The 24,177-nt window shown below is 43.5% G+C and overlaps 1 protein-coding gene across 5 annotated transcripts in view; it reads left to right on the top strand.

Moving 5' to 3' along the window:
• CDK14 (cyclin dependent kinase 14) overlaps nt 1-24,177 on the top strand; it is a 312,138-nt gene that overhangs the window by 88,804 nt on the left and 199,157 nt on the right. For all 5 annotated transcript variants that reach the window (XM_069959461.1, XM_069959459.1, XM_069959458.1 and 2 more), the window contains 2 exons: nt 4,290-4,384; nt 10,293-10,372. In XM_069959461.1, the coding sequence (XP_069815562.1) occupies nt 4,290-4,384; nt 10,293-10,372 (175 nt within the window). The remainder of the gene's footprint in view (nt 1-4,289; nt 4,385-10,292; nt 10,373-24,177) is intronic.

Below are 24,177 nucleotides of genomic sequence, written 5' to 3'. Positions count from 1 at the left end.
CTCCTTCTCAGGCTATAACCCACGCATGGTTGTGTCACAGGATGCGTAATTCCCAGAAGTAGTACTTATCCTGAATATGCACCTGAAATGACTTCTTAAAGGGGAACTATCAGCAGGTAAGACAAATCTAACCTGCTGATATGTCCCAATTGTGCAGGAGACGGCGAGGAGGACGGTATGTTTCTTATAGTATGTCTCTTACCTTCCTCCTCTGCGCTGATCCCGTGCAGTCAATGGCCCCTCGGTCCAGTGAAACAGTAAGGAGCACTGCCCCGCCCCTTTTTAATGATAATCAATAGAGCGGGCCGGCCCGGGGGTGGAGCTGACAGTCTCTATGGGGGCGGGCAGTGCTCCTAACGGTCTTACCGGACTGTGGAGCAAAGGACTAACTGCACCAGAAGGGCGCCAAGGATGAGGGTAAGAGATATACCTTCCTCCTCGATGTCTCCTGTGCAACAGGGACCCTGCTTATAGTTCCCCTTTAACTTTATTTAGCATTTTTTGTTACCTGATGATAAAAGGCGGAGTTTCCCTTTAAAGCAGCGATGATGATGATGTTGCTTTGAGACGCTCCACAATGAGAGTAAAAGCTATTAAATTAATATTTACACAATGGATAATTAACAATAAGCGCCCCCATTGGATTCTATCCTTAAGTAAGAATAAAATGAAGCGCCCCTAAAACCCAGGTGTAGTGATGGAGAGCGACATTCTCAAGCTGTTTGGGGCAATAAAATATGCATGAGCCATCTAATCCGCTCGGCTTGTGTGCGAGGCGTCAGGTAGTTCTGGATTTAATCTTCCATTACGGCTCCTCTTTATTGTCTCTCCGGAGTTTCCTGAAGAAGTAGCAGGTGTTGTTATGATACTGCCAGACAATGAATTACACCGCCGGGATACGGCCGCATCGTTCCGTCTGTACTGCTATGCACCTTCTCGTCCTGTTTATTCTCTTAATACTTTTTTTTTCGTCTATTTTTGCTATTTTTTATGACTAATACGTTTGTGAGGTTTCACTTTTTTTTTGTTTTTTTCCTTATTTTATTATTTGGTTCATTTTCAGCAAAACTTATATATTTCATGAATTAAACATGAAAGCGTTCCCGATAGAACGCTCCCACGAGGGATTTCGCCAATTAAACCGACGCTAATGTAACACGGTCACAGCATGTGCTTTTATCGATGTACAGTCTGGGGTCTCGGAATTACCGTTCTGCTTGGTAAAATATTGAGTATTCTTAGGTTAGGCTCATATAATTATGGTTTGAAGTTTAAAAAAAAAAAAAAAAAAAATTAAAGGGGTCATCCCTGTGTAATGTTAAAGCAAAGCTGTCCTTTCTTATTTAGGTTATTTAGGTGTGTACAGTACTATACTGTGTGAGGAGCAGCTCTATACTGACCATTAGTTATCCTGTATATAAGATTATTCAGTATTTCTGCTCTGCAACTTGTCTTTTAGCTGTCAGTCTTTCTGCTGTGTTCCCAAGCACCCCCCCCCCCATAGACTTGTATTGCTTGTAATATGATTCCTGAGTTGTAACCAGTAAACAAAAAAACATTGCTACGCTTATTTTAAGTGTGGGTGACAGTTTATCAGAAAGTGGAGAGGGAAGATTCCCAATAACAGGAGAATGAAGCATTTCGTCTGATAAGATATATTACAGTTTCTTATATTTGCCTAAATTAGTTTGTTGAAGCAACACTGTCTATTTAAGGGCTTAGGTTGGATTAAAATAAATAGGTAATAGTCACCTGCATAATAACCCACTGCTATGGTCCCCATGGTGCGTGGTCACCAGTGATTATCATTCCTCAGGTTTTATGCCCACTTAGCCAATCAGTGGCTGAGGTGGGTCACCAATGTGGCCACTGGTTGGCAGAGCAGGCAGTTTCTAGAGATGGAGGCAGGAAGTATTGATCATCCAGGATCGGGCACTCCTGAAACTGTAACGACAGAGAGTCTTAGCCAGTCGGAGATCTTTATAAATTGTGATCAGTAAGAGACCTCTGTCCCGAACAGGCTTATTACGATAGTAAAGGTTTGGTGGTCATCATAATGGGCCGTTTGGCCACTGTGTCTGTATGATCTCTGTCATAAATGGAGGCTTGTGGTGGGTTCCAAGGTTAGAAAGATGACTGCTTTCTCCCAGAAATATCACCACTCATGTCCCTGGACTATGTCTGTCATTGCTGGTTAACCCCGTTTGCTGGGACATCAGCCCATACCCAAGAACGGGAACTTGTTCTCTAATCTCATAGGCTTCTATAACACAATGAAGGGTTATTATTCTCTTCAGAACATTATGACATATTGCAAGGATATCGGGACAATCCTGAGATGTAAGAGGAACCCCACTGTGAAAAGTCACTAAATCAGAGGTCCAAAAATATCCAGCATGGAATAAAAAAAAACATTTTCAGTCTTGGCCTAAACTTACAGAACCATGCTGACCCTCTTGTATATGGTCAAGCCATAACTTTTCCCACAATAAACCTCTTACAGAACCATGCTGACCCTCTCGTCAAGTCAGAAGGTTTCCTATAATAAACCTCTTGTAGAACCATGCTGACCCTCTCGTATATGGTCAAGTCAGAAGGTTTCCTATAATAAACCTCTTGTAGAACCATGCTGACCCTCTCGTATATGGTCAAGTCAGAAGGTTTCCTATAATAAACCTCTTGTAGAACCATGCTGACCCTCTCGTATATGGTCAAGTCAGAAGGTTTCCAATAATAAACATCTTGTAGAACCATGCTGACCCTCTCGTATATGGTCAAGTCAGAAGGTTTCCAATAATAAACATCCTACAGAACCATGCTGACCCTCTGGTGTATGGTCAAGTTAGAAGTTTTCCTAGAATACACTTCTTACAGAACCATGTTGACCCTCTCATATATGGTCACGTCAGAAGGTTTCCTACTATAAAGTTCCTACAGAACCATGCTGACCCTCTCGTATATGGTCCAGTCAAAAGGTTTCCTACAATAAACTTGGAGCCATGGTCCTTGCAGATTTGTTACTCTTTCCTGTTCTCTCATATGGATAAGACCCAGTGGAAATACAAAAGAGGTCACACATCAAAAACTAGGTCTGGTGTAGTTGTATTGTATAATCATATATTATTCAGGGCTTTGGCTTAGTGGCAGGTCATGGAATAAATCTTTTTTGCGTTGGATCGCAGTTTCAGTATTACAACGCCTTTGGTAAAAACCAGATGTATTAATGTAAGTAGGACACCATCTTGGGAATACTGGAGAACCCATTGTCAATGTGTGCCAAATGGACAGTAAAAAATTCAGAGTGCTAAAGAGCGTGATGGGTTAGACCTGGTGGATAGCTCTTGGGAGACGTAATTTTACAGAAACTTGCTCCATGAACATGAGTCATATATAGCGAAACCTCTCTGAGGTTACCAACTAAAGTTGCATTGACAAGTGGTTTTCTGGGAGGCGATCAATCTTCTCATAGAAGTTGGTCTTTATGTATAATATGGGGTGGAAGCTTTTTCAGTAAGGGTAGATCTGGTCTTGATAAGATGATGGTCTCCAGAAAAATTGGCCTTCCAGAGAAATGTCACCGTATCACTAGAGTGTCATGGTGGACTTTCCATGGCTCGCAGTTGAACTCCATTTTGGTACCATGATGGGACTGCACCAAAGACCAATTCTGACCTTTACTGGTTCTAACATTCACATATGTGTAGGGAAAAAAAGTTGCAACCAGAGCAACCCAGTTTTAAATTGAGGGTAAAGTAACCAAATTATGGGTCAAACCAAGTGAACAAAACCTGGGGCCCTGGGCTGTGAAGGGAAGTACAACTCCCCAATCTAGTGAGAGCTAAAGTTTCAAGACCGTGTGACTACACCATGTTTCAATATGGTAATTGTGGTGAAGATCCCTCCATCTTCAACTTGAATATCAAAACAGATCATATCACTGACCTAACTTCATACCGCATGTAAATGATTGGTCATTGGTAGAGATGAACACAACTCGAGTCTAATCGTTCGACATACCAGTGGCTGAAGACGTTGGATGTGACCCTAGGGGGTCCTGGTGGATATGATCTATGGACTCCCTAGAACTGCATCCAACTTCTTCAGCCATTTCTGATCCAATGCCTAACGATTGGACTTGAGCATGCTCCAGTTGCGCTCATCTCTAGTCATTGGTTCTACCTTTTGGTTTTGTATGGTGTCACTGACTTGTACATTCATTCCAATATCCTAGATCATATGTTCGACGTTCTTTGAGCCATTTTGGTAAACTTTTTTCCCTTTTCTTTTAGCCAACAAGTCCTAAATTTGGAAAGGCTGACTCTTATGAAAAACTGGAAAAATTAGGAGAAGGCTCATACGCAACAGTTTATAAAGGCAAAAGCAAGTAAGTATTATCGAATGAGAATGTATTTGTTAATTTTCAAAGCTCTTTCTTGTATAGGTTACATGCCGCCCTAGGGAGTCCTGGAAAACACGGATACAGCTATAGGCCATAGTATTGTATCCATATTTTCCTGGTAGCCCTAAGGCTGCATCCAACTTCTCCAGACACAGGGACTCAAATAAGGTTTGGCAATTCCACTCAACACTATTCATGACCTTTACCAGTACAAGGCAGAGTACTGGTAGTGGGTACTCCTCCTCTTAGCCCCATCTCTAGCCAGCCTTGCTCTATACCGAGCATGGTTCTAAAGATGGGGGGTTCCTTTTTGCCATAATTGTCTTTCTTTTTGGAGGAGAGCTAATTTGCATATATTTTTCCCATGGGGCATTGCCTGAGTATTCTCAGTCCTACTGTTTAATGCAGGAATTGGGAAATCTCCGTCCCTCTAGCTGTTGTAAAACTACAATTCCCATGATGCCTCAGCAGCCAAGGGCAAAGTTTGGCAACAGCTGGAGGGCGGAAGGTTCCCCCGCCCTCGCCTTAATGAGATGCAGCAAGGCACCTACAAAGGAATGGAGACAAAGGATTGACAACATTTTTATACAGATAATCTGGGATCATACAAAGGCCCCCCGGGGCATCCTGTCGTAGCGCCTGTCAGGGGAGGTCAGGCCCTAACAGATGCCCGGGCATTTTATATGAACATGCAAATACATGTCGGAACATACAGCTAAATTAGATGAAAAGTAATGATCTCATATTAAAGTCTCCCAGGGGGACCAGGGAAATTTAATTATAAAGTTAATTAAAACACAGAGAAAAAAATCATTTTATTAAATAAATGTAATAAAACCTACAATACAATACATGCATATTTAATAACCTCATCTCCATAACGTCCTGTACAGTAGTAACAATACGAGCGGGTCTCTAGGCTGCAGTCATCACTTATAGCAGCTGCCTTCCTCAGGTTCTAATAGCTCCTTATACTCTATTACCCCCAGGACTTAATGGTAGAACAGATTAGGAAGATTCACCAATAATGGTAAAATATAAGTAACTAATCACCTGGATAATTGCAGTAAAATGAGGGTAGTAGTACTGACAGGACAGCTGAGGAGTCTGTACCTCAGATCTGCTGTTCATTAAATGTCATATTTAAGCCATGTTGTGGATACCTCCCATACCTTGTACCTGTGATATGTGCCCTGTCTGCCTCACCACCGGCAAGACATGCTGTATGTCCTGCAGGAAGTGGTGTATTCTCTCCAGTCTGACACAGTGCTCCCTGCTGCCACCTCTGTCCATGTCAGGAACTGTCCAGAGCAGGAGATGTTTTCTATGGGCATTTGCTGCTGCTCTGAACAGTTCCTGACATGGACAGAGGTGGCATCCGAGAGCACTGTGTCAGACTGGAGAGAATACACCACTTCCTGCAGAACATACGGCAGCTGATAAGTACTGGAAGACTTTATAATAGAAAGTTATACAGATTTGTAAATTACTTCAGACAGTTGATTTGAAAACCATTTTTTCTCCGGAGCACCCATTTAATGTGTTATATTAAAGTTAGTCCCGTATGAAAAAATACAAACTTAGCCGAATATGACAAAAAATAGCTTAATCCTTTAAGGGTTAATGCCTGATGTGTGTTAAAAAAGAATTGTTAAGCAATGTGCATTGTCTTCCAGTATAATATTTCATGGGCAATATAAACATTAATCAAAAATGTTCCAGCCTATTATGTCTGACTATTCTCAGCTTAATCTGCAGGAACATTTGTTTCCATAAATAGTTTTTAGGCTTCGTTTTGCATATGCCGGGACTCCTGTCACATGTGCTGAATGTGTCCATAGTGCTCCATTTACTATGCATAGGTCCTGAGAGTATCCTGGGCCAGTATGCATCTATTGTGTGATATAACATACAGAGGCATCAAGCATAATAATAAAACCGCACCCAGATAAAAATGTTGGATTGCTGCAAAACTCCTCTTTCTGTAATGTAATGATTACATTAAAGGGGCACTCCAGCAAAAATCTTTTTTTTTTCTTCAAATCAACTGGTCCCAGAAAGTTATATAGATTTGTAATTTACTTCTATTTAAAAATCTCAAATCTTTCCATACTTATCAGCTGCTGTATGTCCTGCAGGAAGTGGTGTATTCTCTCCAGTCTGACACAGTGCTCTCTACTGTAACCTCTGTCTATGTAATGGACCAGCAGAACTGTTAATACAGCTCTGGAGCATAATACAGGCTTGAAGGTGGACATATCTTTTTAAAAGGTTTATCCCATGAAAACATAGCTGGTGATAAAGATATGATTGCTGGAGACCCCTGTGATCCCTAGAATAAAGCTAAGGTGTCTGTAGAGCCGATTATAAGGTTCTGTCCCAGTGTTGTTGCTGGTGATGAGACAGACAGAGCACATATCCCAGTCACAGGCTATAGGAGGTATCCACAACATGGCTTAAATATGACATTCATTGAAAAAGATAAGTATTCCGCACAGATACTTTCCGATATCCGTGAATCAGTCAGTTGCCACATATTTATCAAAGTACGGTACTGATAATAAACAATATGCGGTACCTGTGCAACAATACTAGAGCTGGAGGTGCTCCGAAATGGACGTGTAATATTTTGAAGCCAAATTGCAATACCAAACTACAGTAAAGTAACTGTGATCATCTGACAACATGTAGCTTCATCCGGAAAGTGAGCAGCTCTATTATTGTTGCACATGTACCGCATATTGTTTCTAATCAGTACTGTAATATATAAGTTTAACAAGTGACAGCTGAATGAGTTACGGATATCGTTCAGTATATGTGCTGAATACTTATCTTTTCTCATTGGCATATTTAAGCCATGTTGTGTATACCTCCCATACCCTGTACCTGTTTTCCATTGAATTTTGTATCATCACTATAAGGTAATAGTGCACTATAGTGTACCACTAGTGGGGTAGACCGTGTAGTCATAGACAGCAGGCTCTTCCATTTATAAATTCATATGCCATAATATGAGGGTGACAAATGATCTTCATTTTGATTACGTGGGGGAAGAGAGTGGGCCACCATCTAAGGGTTGGACAATGACTGCTCCATTTATACACATCAGCGCTCAGGTTATTATACTTTGTTAAGGCGATGAACCACCAAGCCAAATCCTTGCCATGTATAGGACAGTCCAACCTCATCTGGAACCCATAGACTCTATAGTGCCCCTTATGGTCGGACTCTCCACAGTTCGCTATCACTATCCCCTTAGTATAGCTCTGGTATCTTTCCAGGTGTAATATAATCCTGAAGCAATAAGAAGGTCACGCTGATATGTTCTTATTTATTAGACAATGGCGGCTAGCGTATGTCCTGGTGATACAGATCAATAGTCTTCGCGGTAACCAATGGTTTCCTCTTTTATTAACACTTATTCCTTGTTTGTCGGAGAAGTTATTTAAGGTGACTGTGGCTGACAGATGGATCATAATGGGAGAGTGACTCACTAAGACTCCGTTCTGAATATTTCATAAGAGTTCAGGGAAACACAGAGACCTGCCGTACAAAACATGACTTTCATAAATTGTTTTATTTTTGGTGTTTTTGTTCACTTTTTTTAGTAGGAGAAGGATTTTTCATTTGCTCTATGGTTACACAGAGCCCTATAGGTCAGATCCTACATACATATCAATGGTAATATTTGATGTGAATTTATCATTGCATGTTTGGAGGATGGGTATAGATGTTGCTTAGACATCACACCCATCAGAATCTATGGCATTGTACTATAATATGGAGGCGTAAAACTGACAAAACTATGTAAACTTCTGCATAACCACTTGACGCTATAGAAATAAAGAAATAAAAGGGGTTATTCACAAAAAAAAAATGGTTTCAAATAAACTGGTGCCAGAAAGTGCCAGAGATTTGTAATTTACTTCTATAAAAAAAAATCTCCTGTCTTCCAGTACTTATCAGCTGCTGTATGTCCTGCAGAAAGTGGTGTATTTTTTCCAGTCTGACACAGTGCTCTCTGCTGCCACCTCTGTCCATGTCAGGAACTGTCCAGAGCAGGAGAGGTTTTCTATGGGGATTTGCTGCTGCTCTGGACAGTTCCTGACATGGACAGAGGTGGCAGCAGAGAGCACTTAAAAGAATACACCACTTCATGCAGGATTTACAGTAGCTGATAAGTACTGGAAGATGAGATTTTTTTAATAGAAGTAATTTAGAACCTTCCGTTTCTAAATCTGACAATCAGAATAAATCCCTGGATCACCAACCCTTCTCCAAACTATATTGTTACCTGTAATATTACACTCCAGAAGGACGTCCCAGTTGCTTTTGAACTTTTTCAATAAACGCCATGACAGATTTTGTTGGCTGAATTCCCTTCTTTGTTAAAGTCCAGGCTCTGGCTAAAATTTGACAGACAGCAGGGGTAAACATAACCAATCCATACTTACCTCTCCCTGTGCCTGCGATGCGCCATGTAACTAAATGTTAGACCCCCGCCAGAAGGCATTTCCCGCCAAGTTGTGATAATGCGACGACTCTGGGGGGAAAGCCTGTCCCAGCTGATGGACAGCCTGCTCAGCCAATCAGTGATCCCGCTCCAGACATTGACTAGCTGAGTGGCCGATCAATCCCCAATATACACTTATTATGGGAAATGCTTATAAAGTGCTTTTTCCCTGCACTTACTACTGCATCAAGGCTTCACTTCCTTGATAACATGGTGATGTCACTTCTTTGATAACATGGTGATGTCACTTCTTTGATAACATGGTGATGTCACTTCCTTGATAACATGGTGATGTCACTTCTTTGATAACATGGTGATGTCACTTCCTGGATAACATGGTGATGTCACTTCCTGGATAACATGGTGATGTGTCCCTCAGTGTCCCCCTTCCATCATCCTCTCCAGCAGTCACAGCCCGCACAGCTCTGGGTGTCGGGGTGTGACATCACCATATTATCCGGGAAGTGACATCACCATGTTATCCAGGAAGTGACAGCACCATGTTATCCAGGAAGTGACATCACCATATTATCCAGGAAGTGACATCACCATGTTATCCAGGAGGTGACATCACCATGTTATCCAGGAAGTGACATCACCATGTTATCCAGGAAGTGACATCACCATGTTATCCAGGAAGTGACATCGCCATGTTATCCAGGAAGTGACATCGCCATGTTATCCAGGAAGTGACATCACCATGTTATCCAGGAAGTGACATCACCATGTTATCCAGGAAGTGAAGCCTTGATGCAGTAGTAAGTGCAGGGAAAAAAGCACTTTATGTGCATTTTCTATAATAACTGTATATTGGTGATTTGTATAACTTTTGGGTGCAATACAATACTTTAATAAAATTTTAGCCGCACTTCTCCTTTAATGTAAAGCTCAGGTTCGTCCACACCAAAAATGGTGCAGGCATTTAGCTGTTTTAGTGTGGTTTAAAAAAATACAGTCATCTTTACTCACCTGCCGCGTTCCCCCGATGCAAAAGGGTCCATCGCCTTTAGCGGCATGCTTCCACTTTGTCTATGTCTGAATCTATTTACAAATAAAGACCCAAGTTTTATCGCATGGTGAGTGCCGCTGTACATCTTCTATATTGGGCAAAATGTTATAATCTTTGTGTCTTTTAACCTATTCCAGTTTTACAACAGGAAAAACAAAAAAAAAAAAAAAAAAAAACACCCTCTTTTTTTTATTCTGCCGTACAATGCAGTTTTAGGTGGTCGGCCCAAAGAGTGCCCAAAACTGTATACAACGGCGACTGGTTACTTGTATGTATGAATCAACTATTACACTGTGTGACAGAATCCCATTCACACTGCTCTTACCGTAAAGATTTCTCACGCTGTAATGTTTCCTCCTGATCTCTTTCAGAGTAAATGGAAAGTTGGTGGCGCTGAAAGTAATCAGACTGCAGGAAGAGGAGGGGACCCCATTCACTGCCATCAGGGAAGGTAAGGGGCACCGCAACACACACATCACCCAAATGTTGTCTCACTGTATAAAAAGTAAAAAGGATGACCCGATCGTCTGTCTTGTAGTAGTTTGTGACTCCTTGCGGTGTTGGTGACCACCATATCGGTGTGTTTGGCTGCAGTCAGTACGGAGGCGCTTGTGTTAGCTGGTATTTGTATTTGTTGTTATACATCCCCTATTGGAGTCACCCACTTCCTGTGATGTCCTGCACAGCAGTGTGTGTACGCTTTATGGCAGCTGGAATGACTATTGAGTTAGTACATTTGAGACTGCTGTTATATACCCAGGGTTTGGCCTGTATAGGTGATGCAGATTCCACCATCTTAATCCGTTGTGCCGCTATAAATGAGCTGGTTTGGGGCGTTCCCCGACCCCCTCAGTGCATGGGCCCACCCACCAGTTTGTTCTGCTCCGCCCACTTGTACATAAAATAGTAATGTCCTCTTCTCGGCCCCGATCCCGGGTGATATATAAAAGCAACATCTGGGCCAGGGAAGAAGAGGTCACTGCTTTATGAATAGGCCGGTGCTCAGGTGAGGAAATCTGCATCACATGACCTACAGGTGTGTACGAACCCGCTGTTCGTTATCCTTCAGAAGGGTGTTTTTTCAGTGACTATTAATGTACTCAGATCAGTTTACAGATTCCCTGTCTGTATGCTCTTATATACTTGTACTGTTAATTCCCTTTCAGAACAACCACTTGATATGTCCAGTGCTAGTGTGGTCGCACATGCTCAGTAGCTCAGTCCCGAGGCGGGACTGAGCTACTGAGCATGTGCGACCACACTAGCATCCTCTTGGGGAGTGGAGGAATTCTATATTTCTGCCATTATTAATCAGATCATTGGAGGCGGCTTCTTTTCACCAGCACTGGACACTATATAGGGGGACGTTCTGCAAAGGAATCAAAATGACAGTTCCCCCTTATAACTCCCCCTTATAACTCCCCTCCTCTGCACATGCTAATGATAATGAGATGACCCTGCTGACTCTACCCCAGTATACACAGTAAAGGCTGAAAAGTGAGCTACAGGAAACAGTCACAGTCATGTTTCCAGTGGAGTCAGAACGGGGCAATTTTAAACATCTTAAAAAATATATATATATTTTTTTTTAGAACTAGTATAAAGTGGGTATGGTGCTGACCTGAAAAATTAACAGCCTAATTGAACCCTTCCCCCAAAATGTGCATTTTCTTTTAAATTTTACATTGTAATAAAGAACAAAAAAAGAAAAAAATTTTTTTTTTATAACAAAGTACACATAGTCCCGCAAAAAACATGCCGTCACATGGAACTATGTATGGCAAAATGAAGGGACAGACAAAAAACAAAAAATAAAAACTGGCATTGTCCTTGGGGTTTGTGCACACAATGTTTTATGAGGGGAAAATATGGCTGCGTTTTCATGATTACCGTAATTATCTAAATATGGGTGTACTTTCAGCTCAGAAATGTTGATTGAACATACCCTTCAAATGAATCTTTCGCCCCCTGACTGCCTATCGATGGATCAATATCCGTAAAAGCAACATACATACCCTACCATACAACATACCGCTGTTTTCTGTCTGTGTTTTTATTTTCATTAGTATAATTAGTGTCAAGGGGGCGGGGCCTGGGATTCTCTGGGTCCTAGGGCCACTGTTCCATATAAAGCTGTTAGTGGATGATTAGGTAAAGAGGTGGACATGCAGCACAGTGAGGCGTATCGGTGCTAGTGCCTTAGGAAACCTAACCCCAAACCCTAAGTCATCCAGTACTTATCAGCTGCTGTATGTCCTACAGGAAGTGGTGTATTATCTCTGCTGCCACCTCTGTTCATGTCAGAAGTTTTCTATGGGGATTTGCTGCTGCTCTAGACAGTCCCTGACATGGACAGAGGTGGCAGCAGAGAGCGCTGTGTCAGATTGGAGAGAATACACCACTTCCTGCAGAACATACAACAGCTAATAAGTACTGGAGAATTTTTTTTTTATAATAGAATTAAATTAGTGGGACCAGTTGATTTGAAAGAAAAAATTGTTGTGAACTACCCCTTTAAGGGTTAAAAGCCTGACTCCAGTATGTTTTTTTTCTCTGATGGTGTATCCCTTTTAATGAGATTTCTCACACTTTGTAGCCTATAGTGTAATACACGGTAAATGTCTGTGCGGTAAGAGCACGCGGTGCGGTGATGCCGGCCCTTTATGTTCTCTGCCGCTCATATGAAATCCGACCCTTTGATGTCTACCCCAGATAACCTTGTTCCCCGACAGCTGAGCGGTAGGATCCCTCCTTGTTATGTTTTGTCTCTGTGTATCTGTGTGGATGCAAACCTCCGAGCGTCGTGTAATCACATCGCTATTGTGCGCCGTCTTTTGTTCCGCGTCGCATTGTTTTATTTAAAAAAAACCCAAAACATAAATCTCCCGCTAGGAAACTTTCTGCTTACAATCCGGTAACCTGCAGAGTCGACGTATAGCGATCTTTGTTAGACGGCAATTACAGGTTGTACGGTACAAAACCGGAGATGAAAGCCGCTATAGGTCTCTGTAGCGGAGGCATAAAGGATGTCAGATCCCTGTTCTTTTCTGAGATTTCCTTATTCAGGTCTTTATGATATAACCTGCTCTCCCTGGGGTGCCTCATGGAAGCGGAAAAAAAATCTCATGTATTTATGGACCAAAGACAGCGGCTAGACGACCAGCGCGGTATTATTCATCGGAGGTTGGAGGAATCCGTGATAAAGCAGAAAATGAAGAGATGTTTGGGACGGCATTGTGTGATGGATCGTGCCCAGGGCTGTTTACTATGTGGTTTTGTTGAAAGGAGAAGAAAAAAATTCTTTCATCTTTTACATTAAATGGGATAATGGGACAGGAATTCACATGGATACAGGGTTGAATATATAGGGCGGCCCCAATCACATTGCAAAAACTATAGTTCCCATCACGTACAGTATGTTGCAAAAAACAGAATTCCCATTATGTATGTTGCAAAAACTACAATTCTCATCGTTCATGTTGCAAAAACTGCAGTTCCAATTTTGCATGTTGCAAAAACTACAATTCCCATCATGCATATTGCAAAAACCACAATTCCCATTATGTATGTTGCAAAAACTATAATTCTCATTGTACATGTTGCAAAAACTACAATTCCCATCATGCATTTTGCAATAACTACAATTCTCATTGTGTATGTTGCAAAAACTACAATTCTTTATTGTGAATATTGCAAAAACTACAATTCCCATCATGCATTTTGCAAAAACTACAATTTTCATTGTGTATGTTGCAAAAACTACAATTCTTTATTGTGCATGTTGCAGAAATTACAATTCCCATCATGCATCTTGCAAAAACTGCAATTCCAATTGTGTATGTTGGAGAAACTACAATTCCCATCATGCATGTTGCAAAAACTACAATTCTTATTGTGCATGTTGCAAAAATGGCAATTCACACTGTGCATGTTGCAAAATCTACAATCGTCATGCATAATGGGAATTTTTACAACAACTGGAGGGCCTAGGTTTTCCCATCCCTTGATTAACCATCAAGAGTGGTCGGTAGACAAGGTGATGTTAGTGCTCTGACTGTTCTTAGAGAGTCTCCTCCAAGATGCACAACTGTTCTTATTCTCTCTATTTCATAGGGTGGGACAGGGGCTGTTTGCCAGCAGTGCACACATAGGTCCTTCCTCCCTCATTTATCCAGCCAATCAAAGATTAAGATTGTTTTGCCATATCATAGTGCATTGAACAGGCTGGCAATTTACACAGATACTATAGGAATGGGAGGGAGAAAGTGTTACTGATGCACTAACTTTGCAAGGTGAGGTGCAAGATGAAAGAAACAGCTGCAGCACAGGGAGGAAGGGGTTACACTGTGCACTGAGCTACTGCTGAAGACAAGGCCGCAGACTCATGGGCGAAGGGAGGGGTAGATTAGATACAGGAGACAGGACTAGCTATGTAGGACAGCAGCAGCTCTGCAAGGTAGAAGTTACACTAAGCACCGAACTGCTGCAGAGATGAGAAGGAAGCCTTGATCAACATTTCATGCACAGTGAAGCAGCACAGCATCGAACAGGTTACACTAAGCACTGAACTTTTCCTGAGATAAGAAGAAAGCTTTGATTTACCTTTCATGGGCAGTAAAGTAGCAGCACAACAAAAGGGGTTACACTAAGCGATGAACTTTTGCTGAGATGGGAAGGAAGCAGTGATTTACCTTTCCTGGACAGTAAAGCAGCAGGGGCACAGCATAGGAGGGGTTACACTAAGCACTGAACTTTTGTTGGGATGAGAAGGAAGCAGTGATTTACCTTTCCTGGACAGTAAAGCAGCAGCAGCACAGCATAGAATGGGCTACACTAAGTGCTGAACTGTTGCTGAGAGCAGAAGGAAGCCTTGACTTGACTTTCATGGGTAGTAAAGCAGTGGTCTAGCATAGAAGGGGTTATACTAAGCAATGAACTTTTGCTGAGATGAGAAGTAAGCAGTAATTTACCTTTCATGAACAGTGAAGCAGGGGCATGAGAAGGAAGCCTTGATTTACCTTTCATGATCAGTAAAGCAGTGGCCTAGCATAGAAGGGGTTACACTAAGCAATTTACTTTTGCTGAGATGAGAAGGAAGCAGTAATTTACCTTTCATGGACAGTGAAGCAGCGGCACAGCATATAAGGGGTTACACTAGGCACTGAACTTTTGCTGAGAGGAGAAGGAAGCCTTGACTTAACTTTCATGGACAGTGTAAATCCTCTGGAGGACAGAAAAAGCCTTAGTTTTTATGCACACGTGCCAGGGTATCTTTCTTTTCTTTCACCTCTCACTATTAAAATCATACTGCCACTTATCCGAGCCCGAAAGAGTGTGTTGTCTCCATGAGACAGCTTACTTTAACGTCCGCTCGGATGCACGGTTGGATTTTCTGTGTTTGTAAAAAGAACATTGTGAATTGTGAGTCGGTTCATGATTAATGCATCAGCAGAATCCAGTGCATTATCCCGTCTGTCCCCGCATTGTGTTCTACACTAACAGCCGACTCCATTAACACAAGAGCCGGCCAGATATTTACTCTGTGTATTGCCTATATAACATTACCAGACCACAAACAGAACTGCTGAATGCAGAGACATCACAATGCTCCAGAAGGGAATGCAGAATGCGATAACCGCACACAGGGAATGTAAAGTGTTTATCCTGCCGCTTACGTCAATGAGCCTGCAGCGGCCGTCTCCAGGAATGGAAGGGTCTCAGGGCTGAGCTGCAATACCCAACACAGATCAGATTCACTTCAATGTTAAATGAGCTGCAGTACCCCAGCACAGCCACTATACAATGCACGGCGCTGTCTGCTCTTTGCTTTGTTCTCTCTATATATGTGCCAATCAGCAGAGTGGTTGGGGTCAAATATCGATGGGCTATCCTAATGAAAAAGTTCCAGAAAACCCCTTCAAAAAACAATCCTATTACATGAAGGATTGTTGTTGTTGTTGTTTTTTTTTTTTTTTAAGTTTGTTTTTATATGTTGTGGTTGTGTTGTGCAGAGTTTGTTGCGAAAAAAATGCAACTTGAGACAAATGAGCAAAAACTGTCCTAATTTTGCTCTTTTTCTGTAGGCGCCCCCTGCCCTTCACACAGGGTATTACACCTCAATATGCTGTAAACGTCTTTTTGCGCCGGGAGAAACATATGTTACGTGTATGTTCCTCAGCAGAGGTGGAAAGCGCCCGCCGCCGGGGGGGATGTGAAACTTCTCGCTGATTGTGACAGTGATGATCAGCGCTGCATATATTTATATCTCGGCATCTAATTCCAGACATAAATTAGGATCAGTATATCCATTGTTGGAAGCTGGAGAGATGGAGAGACGCCATTGTCCAGAAACCATTGTTATGTTATAATTGTTTATATAATGTCAGTAATGATCAGAGAGGAGCATGCTGAAGTCCCGCTCATCTATAGTAATAGACAGTAATACTCTCTAATACTGAGGGCTGATCAGCTATGGACAGTCCCTTGTTATTAGGAAGGTCTTTTTACTGCAGTGCCCCTACAGGAGAGATGATGCATTACACATGGAAACAATGGGCGCTCGATATAACAGTTGGATGTTCTAGGGCCCCATTCACCTAAAACTGCAGACAGAACATAGGGCCAATAGATTTCGCCTCCCCGGGTGACACGCCTACTTCAGAATTAAAGTGTAAATGTCATTTAAAATATTTTTGCAGACCTCAATAGTACAAGTGATTTTAAGAAACTCTGTAACAGGTTTTATTAGGCAAAAAAGTCTCTTTCTGTACTCAAAAAGTTGTTTCCTGCCCCCTCCCTCCCTCCACACTTTTTATCTGTGCAGGATCAGGCATAGTCTTCATTCTATCCTTACTGAGGAGCAACGTGAAGACGGGTTCTGCAGAGTCCATTATAACCTATGGAGGGAGGAGGGGCCGAGGGGGATGAGTGAGCTGGGAGAGGAGAGATGCAGGTGTACAGTTTGGAGATTAGGCACATAAAACGCTGGGTTCACAGGTAAGAAAGGTCAGTGCTTATCTTGGAGCTTGTTGAGAGAAGATTACAGGATGTTGTGCTGTGCAGGGCTGCCTTTTCTCCTCTCCGTGCTCACTTATCCCCCTCAACCCCTCCCACGTCCATAGACCATTATGGACACTGAAAATCTGCTTCCTCTAAAGTGAGGGGGGGGGGGGGGGGGTAGGAAAACTGCTTTTTGAGTACAGAAGGAAACTCTTTTGCTTGATAAAACCTATTACAGTTTCAAATCTCCTCCCCGCACTATGGAAGGCTGGGGTCAGTAACTTGGTATCATCTCCATTGTGTCAGATACAGGAGACACAGTTATATATATGTTTTTTTTTAAGTTGTGGCCCTTTAATGATACAGCCGGATTAGAAATCGTGGGAAAAGAAAATCCCCTCCCCCCCCCCCCAGTCCGGCCTCCGATGAGGTCAGTGAAGGCGGCAGACAATGTGCTGGTGTGTGAGGTGCATTGTTGCTCCACGATACGTTTCGTGCACATGGAGGAGGACGGGAACAATGGCCGACTCCCTGACTCATTATGTGCAGGAAGGAGCTGTCATTTCTAGGAAGCCGAGGAGTTCGGCCGCTAAGTGTAACCGAGATAAAAATGCACAAAAAGCAACAAAGAAGAAAAGTAAAAAAAAAAAAAGCACCTAAACTTTTTCTTTTTTTCTTTGCCTTTTGAGTCCGGAAAGTGTCTGCAGAGACGGATAAGCAGCGTCTTACCTTTCTGCATGACGGTTTTCGTCCTTTTACGTCCTTCCAGTCTATAGTAGGAAGACACTGAGACAGTCACGAAAAGCGGACCCCGTGAAGAAGACACAAATAAGGGCACATTTATTATTCTCTTTGCGACACTTTTATGGCTAATTCAGTGTTTTTGCACAATTTTTAAAGCCACATTTATTAAGGCATTTGCGCTATTTTTGAGCAGTTTGCGCTGGCTGCTCCTTTTTCTTTTTTCCGCTCAGGGGGAGGAGCACGGTGGGGGCGGGGCTTCATGTTAGCTACTTTATTAGCCAAATTTATCATGTGCAATTTTTTTTTTTTTTTTAATAAAAGAGAGAATAGACCAGCGGCACTCACCCTGTCTTCTCTTCTAGCTTTATTGGAGTGCAAAAAACATATTGTTCGTGCCGACAGGTGAGAGAGGACAAACACAAGTGCAACTCAGCGACAGACTGTTTCATGCCCGCGCGCACTTCGTCTACAGCTTGGTGCCAAGCCCTTGCACTTGTGTTTGTCCTCTCACCAATCGGCACAAACTATGTTTTTTGTACTCCAATAAAGTTAGAAGAGAAGTCGGGTGAGTGCCGCTAAAATGTTGCGCACAAAAAAAAACTGTTGCACCAGCGCTCAAAAAATGTGCAGGATTCATCAAGGCCTGGGCACCAAATGAAACATTTTGCACAAGGTCTGGGAATTTTGATGCAGTATGGGAAAAAAACGCTTAGAAATTGAGCAGACGATAAATGTTCCCCATAGCCACCATTTATTTTCCTTTTGGCTTTAGAGTGACGTCTAATGTTTATGTTCCTGTTCCTAAAAAGGATTGGGTATCCTACACCAAGTGAGGCCATTGTAGAAGACTATATTAAAGGGGTACTCTGGCGATATAAAAATCTCCAGTCTTCCAGTACTTATCAGCTGCTGTATGTCCTGCAGCAAGTGGTGTATTCTCTTCAGTGTGACACAGTGCTCTCTGCTGCCACCTCTGTCCATGTCAGGAACTGTCCAGAGCAGCAGCAAATCCCTATAGAAAACCTCTCCTGCTCAGGACAGTTCCTGACATGGACAGAGGTGGCAGCAGAGAGCACGGTGTCAGACTGGAGAGAATACACCACTTTCTGCAGGACATACAGCAGCTGATAAGTACTTGAAGACTGGAGTTTTTTAAATAGAAATCTATATAACTTTTTGAAAACAGTTGATTTGAAAGAAACAGATTTTTGCTGGAGTGCCCCTTTAATTTGGCTATACGTCCCCCGTCACAGTATAGGAAACTCTCTGAGATTACTAACCTTTTATAAACTCAGAGCTGACTTTGTTTTTTACTCGTTATTTTTCTTGTGCAGTTTAAACCTTAACATAACTCCCATTATCTCGGTATCTGCGGCCGCATTAACGCCATAGAGGTTAATCACCCGCGTAGAAAGAGAATGAGGCTTCATGGTGGTCTGAGCAGCTGAAATGTCAGGCAGGTAATATAGCGGTATAATACATGAACCAGCCGTGACTCTAATTTCAGGCTCTTGTACTGTAGGTGGCCGTATTATTTATACGCTATTATCCTCGCTCGGCTCTGAGGCGTCCGGCGCCTATTACAGCCCAGTTATACCGAGTGCACGCCACGTGCAGAAGACCTGAGCTCTGCAGAATGGGAAGGTCAATTGAGGTGAACGCACTATAGCGGTGAGGGGAATTAACGTTAACGGTTTTATATAGCTGCAGCTATAACTGAATGTACATAAAGGGGTCCTCCTCCTAAATGGGCTTAATAAGGAAGGACCAGAAATAAAATGGCAGTGCCTGGGGTCACAAGAAGGGCAGGGGTGAGGTAGTAGATTGCCTTAGGGTCACAAGAAGGGCAGGGGTGTGACTAGTAGGTTGCCTTAGGGTCACAGGAAGGGCAGGGGTGTGGTTAGTAGGTGTCCCTGGGGTCACAAGAAGGGCAGGGGTGTGGTTAGTAGATTGCCTTAGGGTCACAAGAAGGGCAGGGGTGTGGCTAGTAGGTTGCGCTGGGGTCACAAGAAGGGCAGGGGTGAGGTAGTAAATTGCCCTGGGGTCACAGGAAGGGCAGGGGTGTGGTTAGTAGATTGCCTTAGGGTCACAAGAAGGGCAGGGGTGAGGTAGTAGATTGCCTTAGGGTCACAAGAAGGGCAGGGGTGAGGTAGTAGATTGCCTTAGGGTCACAAGAAGGGCAGGGGTGTGGCTAGTAGGTTGCGCTGGGGTCACAAGAAGGGCAGGGGTGAGGTAGTAAATTGCCCTGGGGTAACAAGAAGGGCAGGGGTGTGGTTAGTAGATTGCCCTGGGGTAACAAGAAGGGCAGGGGTGTGGTTAGTAGATTGCCTTAGGGTCACAAGAAGGGCAGGGGTGTGGTTAGTAGGTGTCCCTAGGGTCACAAGAAGGGCAGGGGTGTGGCTAGTAGGCTGCGCTGGGGTCACAAGAAGGGCAGGGGTGTGGTTAGTAGATTGCCCTGGGGTAACAAGAAGGGCAGGGGTGTGGTTAGTAGATTGCCTTAGGGTCACAAGAAGGGCAGGGGTGTGGTTAGTAGGTGTCCCTAGGGTCACAAGAAGGGCAGGGGTGTGGTTAGTAGATTGCCCTAGGGTCACAAGAAGGGCAGGGGTGTGGCTAGTAGATTGCCCTAGGGTCACAAGAAGGGCAGGGGTGTGGCTAGTAGATTGCCTTAGGGTCACAGGAAGGGCAGGGGTGTGGCTAGTAGGTGTCCCTAGGGTCACAGGAAGGGCAGGGGTGGGGTTAGTAGATTGCCCTAGGGTCACAAGAAGGGCAGGGGTGTGGCTAGTAGATTGCCCTAGGGTCACAAGAAGGGCAGGGGTGTGGCTAGTAGATTGCCTTAGGGTCACAGGAAGGGCAGGGGTGTGGCTAGTAGGTGTCCCTAGGGTCACAGGAAGGGCAGGGGTGGGGTTAGTAGGTTTCACCAGGGCTAGAAATCAGGAGGCAGGACCCAGGGATGGAACAGATGGGCCTGGTCTGTGCGTGGATACATAGTCCAAGATGAAGCCTGTTATAGCTCAGGGGCCAACCAAGGAATTCACCGGCTCCCTGGTGGACCAGTCCGGGCCTGAATGCAGTCGAGCATCAATAAGGGGGGAAACTGTAAGGAAAGTAAGATAGTTTTTGATGCTCCTCAAAATGGAGGGATGAATACATGCCAGATACACACAGCGTCAGTGGTTTCAGATTTTCATCAAAAAAGGTTTTCTTTCAAAGCAGCTGGTGTCAGAAAGTTATATAGATTTGTAATTTAGTTCTATTATAAAATCTCCAGTCTTCCCGTACTTATCAGCTGCTGTATGTCCTGCAGGAAGTGGTGTATTCTCTCCAGTCTGACACAGTGCTCTCTGCTGCCACCTCTGTCCATGTCAGGAAATGTCCAGAGCAGCAGCAAATCCCCATAGAAAACCTCTCCTGCTCTGGACAGTTCCTGACATAGACAGAGGGGGCAGCAGAGAGCACTGTCAGACTGGAGAGTACACACCACTTCCTGCAGGACATACAGCAGCTGAAAAGTACTGGAAGACTGGAAATTTCTAAATAGAAGTAAATTACAAATCTATATAACTTTCTGACACCAGCTGATTTTCTTTTTTTTCCCTCCAGAGTTCCCCTTTAAAGCTTGAGCTTAGTGCAATGGCCATACAGTAATTATACATCTGCCCTCTACCTTGTCACATATCAGACAAAAAAAAATGATAAATGAGACTGCAAAAACTTTGAGTACAGATAAGAGATAGAAGTTGTAGAATATAATAAATCACGGCTCCTATTGACAGAACATTAAATATACATTAGTGGGAAAAATGACTAAAAGCATTCAGAGTCGCCGTAACCCGAGTTTAATAAAGTTCCATCATTCAAAATGAGGTCAGCGGCCATTAAAGCGACCTTTTCATTCCTCCTAATTACAGCTGCCTGGCATTGTGTGTCCGCATCATTATATCAGTATATATCTGTAACATTGGGGGGGCCATGATGGATGACGGCAGAGACGATGGACTCAGGGCAAGGACGCTTGTTAGCATGGAGGGATGTATCAAGTCATAATACATATGAATAGGTAAAGGGGTCCCCCAACCCCCCCTCCCCAGAGTTAGCGACAAAGTGAAGAATACGACCACATATATAAGGCCAAATGTGTCATGCACATCATTGAGAAGATGTCAGGATTTAAAGGGATTGTTCTGTCAAATCAACTGATAGTTATATAGATTTGTCATATACTTCTATAAAAAAAAAATAATAAATCTGCACTCTTCCAGTACTTATCAGCTGCTGTATGTCCTGCAGAAAGTGGTGTATTCTCTCCAGTCTGACACAGTGCTCTCTGCTGCCACCTCTGTCCATGTCAGGAACTGACCAGAGCAGCAGCAAATCACCATATAAAACCTCTCCTGCTCTCTAGACGAGAAAGAATACACCACTTCCTGCAGAACATACAGCAGCTGATAAGTATTGGTAGTTGTTGTTGTTTGTTTGTTTGTTTGTTTTATAGAAGTAAATTACAAATCTCTGGCACTTTCTGGCACCAGTTAATATGAAAGAATTTTTTTTTTTTTCCGTGAACAGCCCCTTTAACCATTTTTTATCCGAGCAGAAGACAGAACAGGGTCCATGAGGGCCGACATCTGCTGGGGGTCATCAGTTCTTAGGGGGCAGGGGGCTGACCTGCAATAAACATAATGTTTATCTAGTATGCTACATATCCGTCACTTAGGGGACGGACCGGCCTACTGCAGGACCGGACAGATTTCAGGTGGGTCCAGGATCTGACACAGTATCAGGCCCCAAAGATCCAGCAGAAGACCACCCAATGTAGGGCTGACCCAAAGTCCCAACCATCCAAAGTATACAGGGGCCTCTTGACTCTCCCCGGACTAGTGATGGTGGAGAAGAAAATTGCATTCCAACGGCCCAATTCTTTTGTTCTTGGAGAGGAAAGCGCTTGGGACTTCAGCGTGCTCCAGTTAGATCCCTAGGGAGTTCTGGGAAACATGGCTGCAGCCTATCCATGTTTTCCTGGCAGCCTTAGGGCGGCATCTAATTTCTGCAGACGCCGGGATCTGAATGGCGAGCCTGTGGACCCGGGCACTATTGTTGACCAATCAGACGTTCAGTTACTCAGGGTGTACGGGCACCTATAGTAGTCACTGACTTTAGGGTCTGTTTCTTATGGGACGAGGCATTGGTGACTATGACCAGGACTGTTTCTCCCATAGAAGCTCTAACTTCATCATGGGATAGGATCACATTCACGGCCATACAGCCAGAAAAAGGAGAAGTATGAGCAATAAAAGTAATTCTAAGTAATGGCCACACCATGTGATGACTGTGATTGTCTCTGTGTCTCCTGGAGAAACCCTTTAAGATCAAGAGAAGAGGGTCATAAACAGGAAAGCCCTTTATTAACTAAGAATGTGTTCATCTGATCTTTGAGTTTTTTAAACTGGACAATCCCTTTAAGTAGTAGAGTAGAGCGATGGCACTGCGCTGGTTGGTGAGGCTCGTGGCAGATAAATCCCTTTAAGTATCAGAATAGAGAGATGGCACTGCGCTGGTTGGTGAGGCTCGTGGCAGATAAATCCCTTTAAGTATCAGAGTAGAGAGATGGCACTGTGCTGGTTGGTGAGGCTCGTAGCAGATAAATCCCTTTAAGTAGTAGGGTGGAGCAATGGCACTGCGCTGGTTGGTGAGGCTCGTGGCAGATAAATCCCTTTAAGTATCAGAATAGAGAGATGGCACTGCGCTGGTTGGTGAGGTTCTGCAGATAAATCCCTTTAAGTAGTAGAGTAGAGCGATGGCACTGCGCTGGTTGATGAGGTTCTGCAGATAAATCCCTTTAAGTAGTAGAGTAGAGCGATGGCACTGCGCTGGTTGGTGAGGCTCGTGGCAGATAAATCCCTTTAAGTATCAGAATAGAGAGATGGCACTGCGCTGGTTGGTGAGGCTCATGGCAGATAAATCCCTTTAAGTATCAGAGTAGAGAGATGGCACTGCGCTGGTTGGTGAGGCTCGTAGCAGATAAATCCCTTTAAGTAGTAGGGTGGAGCAATGGCACTGCGCTGGTTGGTGATGCTCGTGGCAGATAAATCCCTTTAAGTAGAGTAGAAACATGGCACTGCGCTGGTTGGTGATGCTCGTGGCACATAAATCCCTTTAAGTAGTAGAGTAGAGCGATGGCACTGCGCTGGTTGGTGATGCTCGTGGCAGATAAATCCCTTTAAGTAGAGTAGAGAGATGGCACTGCGCTGGTTGGTGATGCTCGTGGCAGATAAATCCCTTTAAGTAGAGTAGAGAGATGGCACTGCGCTGGTTGGTGATGCTCGTGGCACATAAATCCCTTTAAGTAGTAGAGTATAGCGATGGCACTGCGCTGGTTGGTGATGCTCGTGGCACATAAATCCCTTTAAGTAGTAGAGTATAGCGATGGCACTGCGCTGGTTGGTGATGCTCGTGGCAGATAAATCCCTTTAAGTAGAGTAGAGAGATGGCACTGCGCTGGTTGGTGATGCTCGT

This window comes from Dendropsophus ebraccatus, chromosome 2 (genome assembly GCF_027789765.1).
Source record: "Dendropsophus ebraccatus isolate aDenEbr1 chromosome 2, aDenEbr1.pat, whole genome shotgun sequence".
Lineage (NCBI taxonomy): Eukaryota > Metazoa > Chordata > Amphibia > Anura > Hylidae > Dendropsophus > Dendropsophus ebraccatus.
Note: the sequence above shows the minus strand (reverse complement) of the source record. Positions and strands in the feature narration are given on the sequence as shown.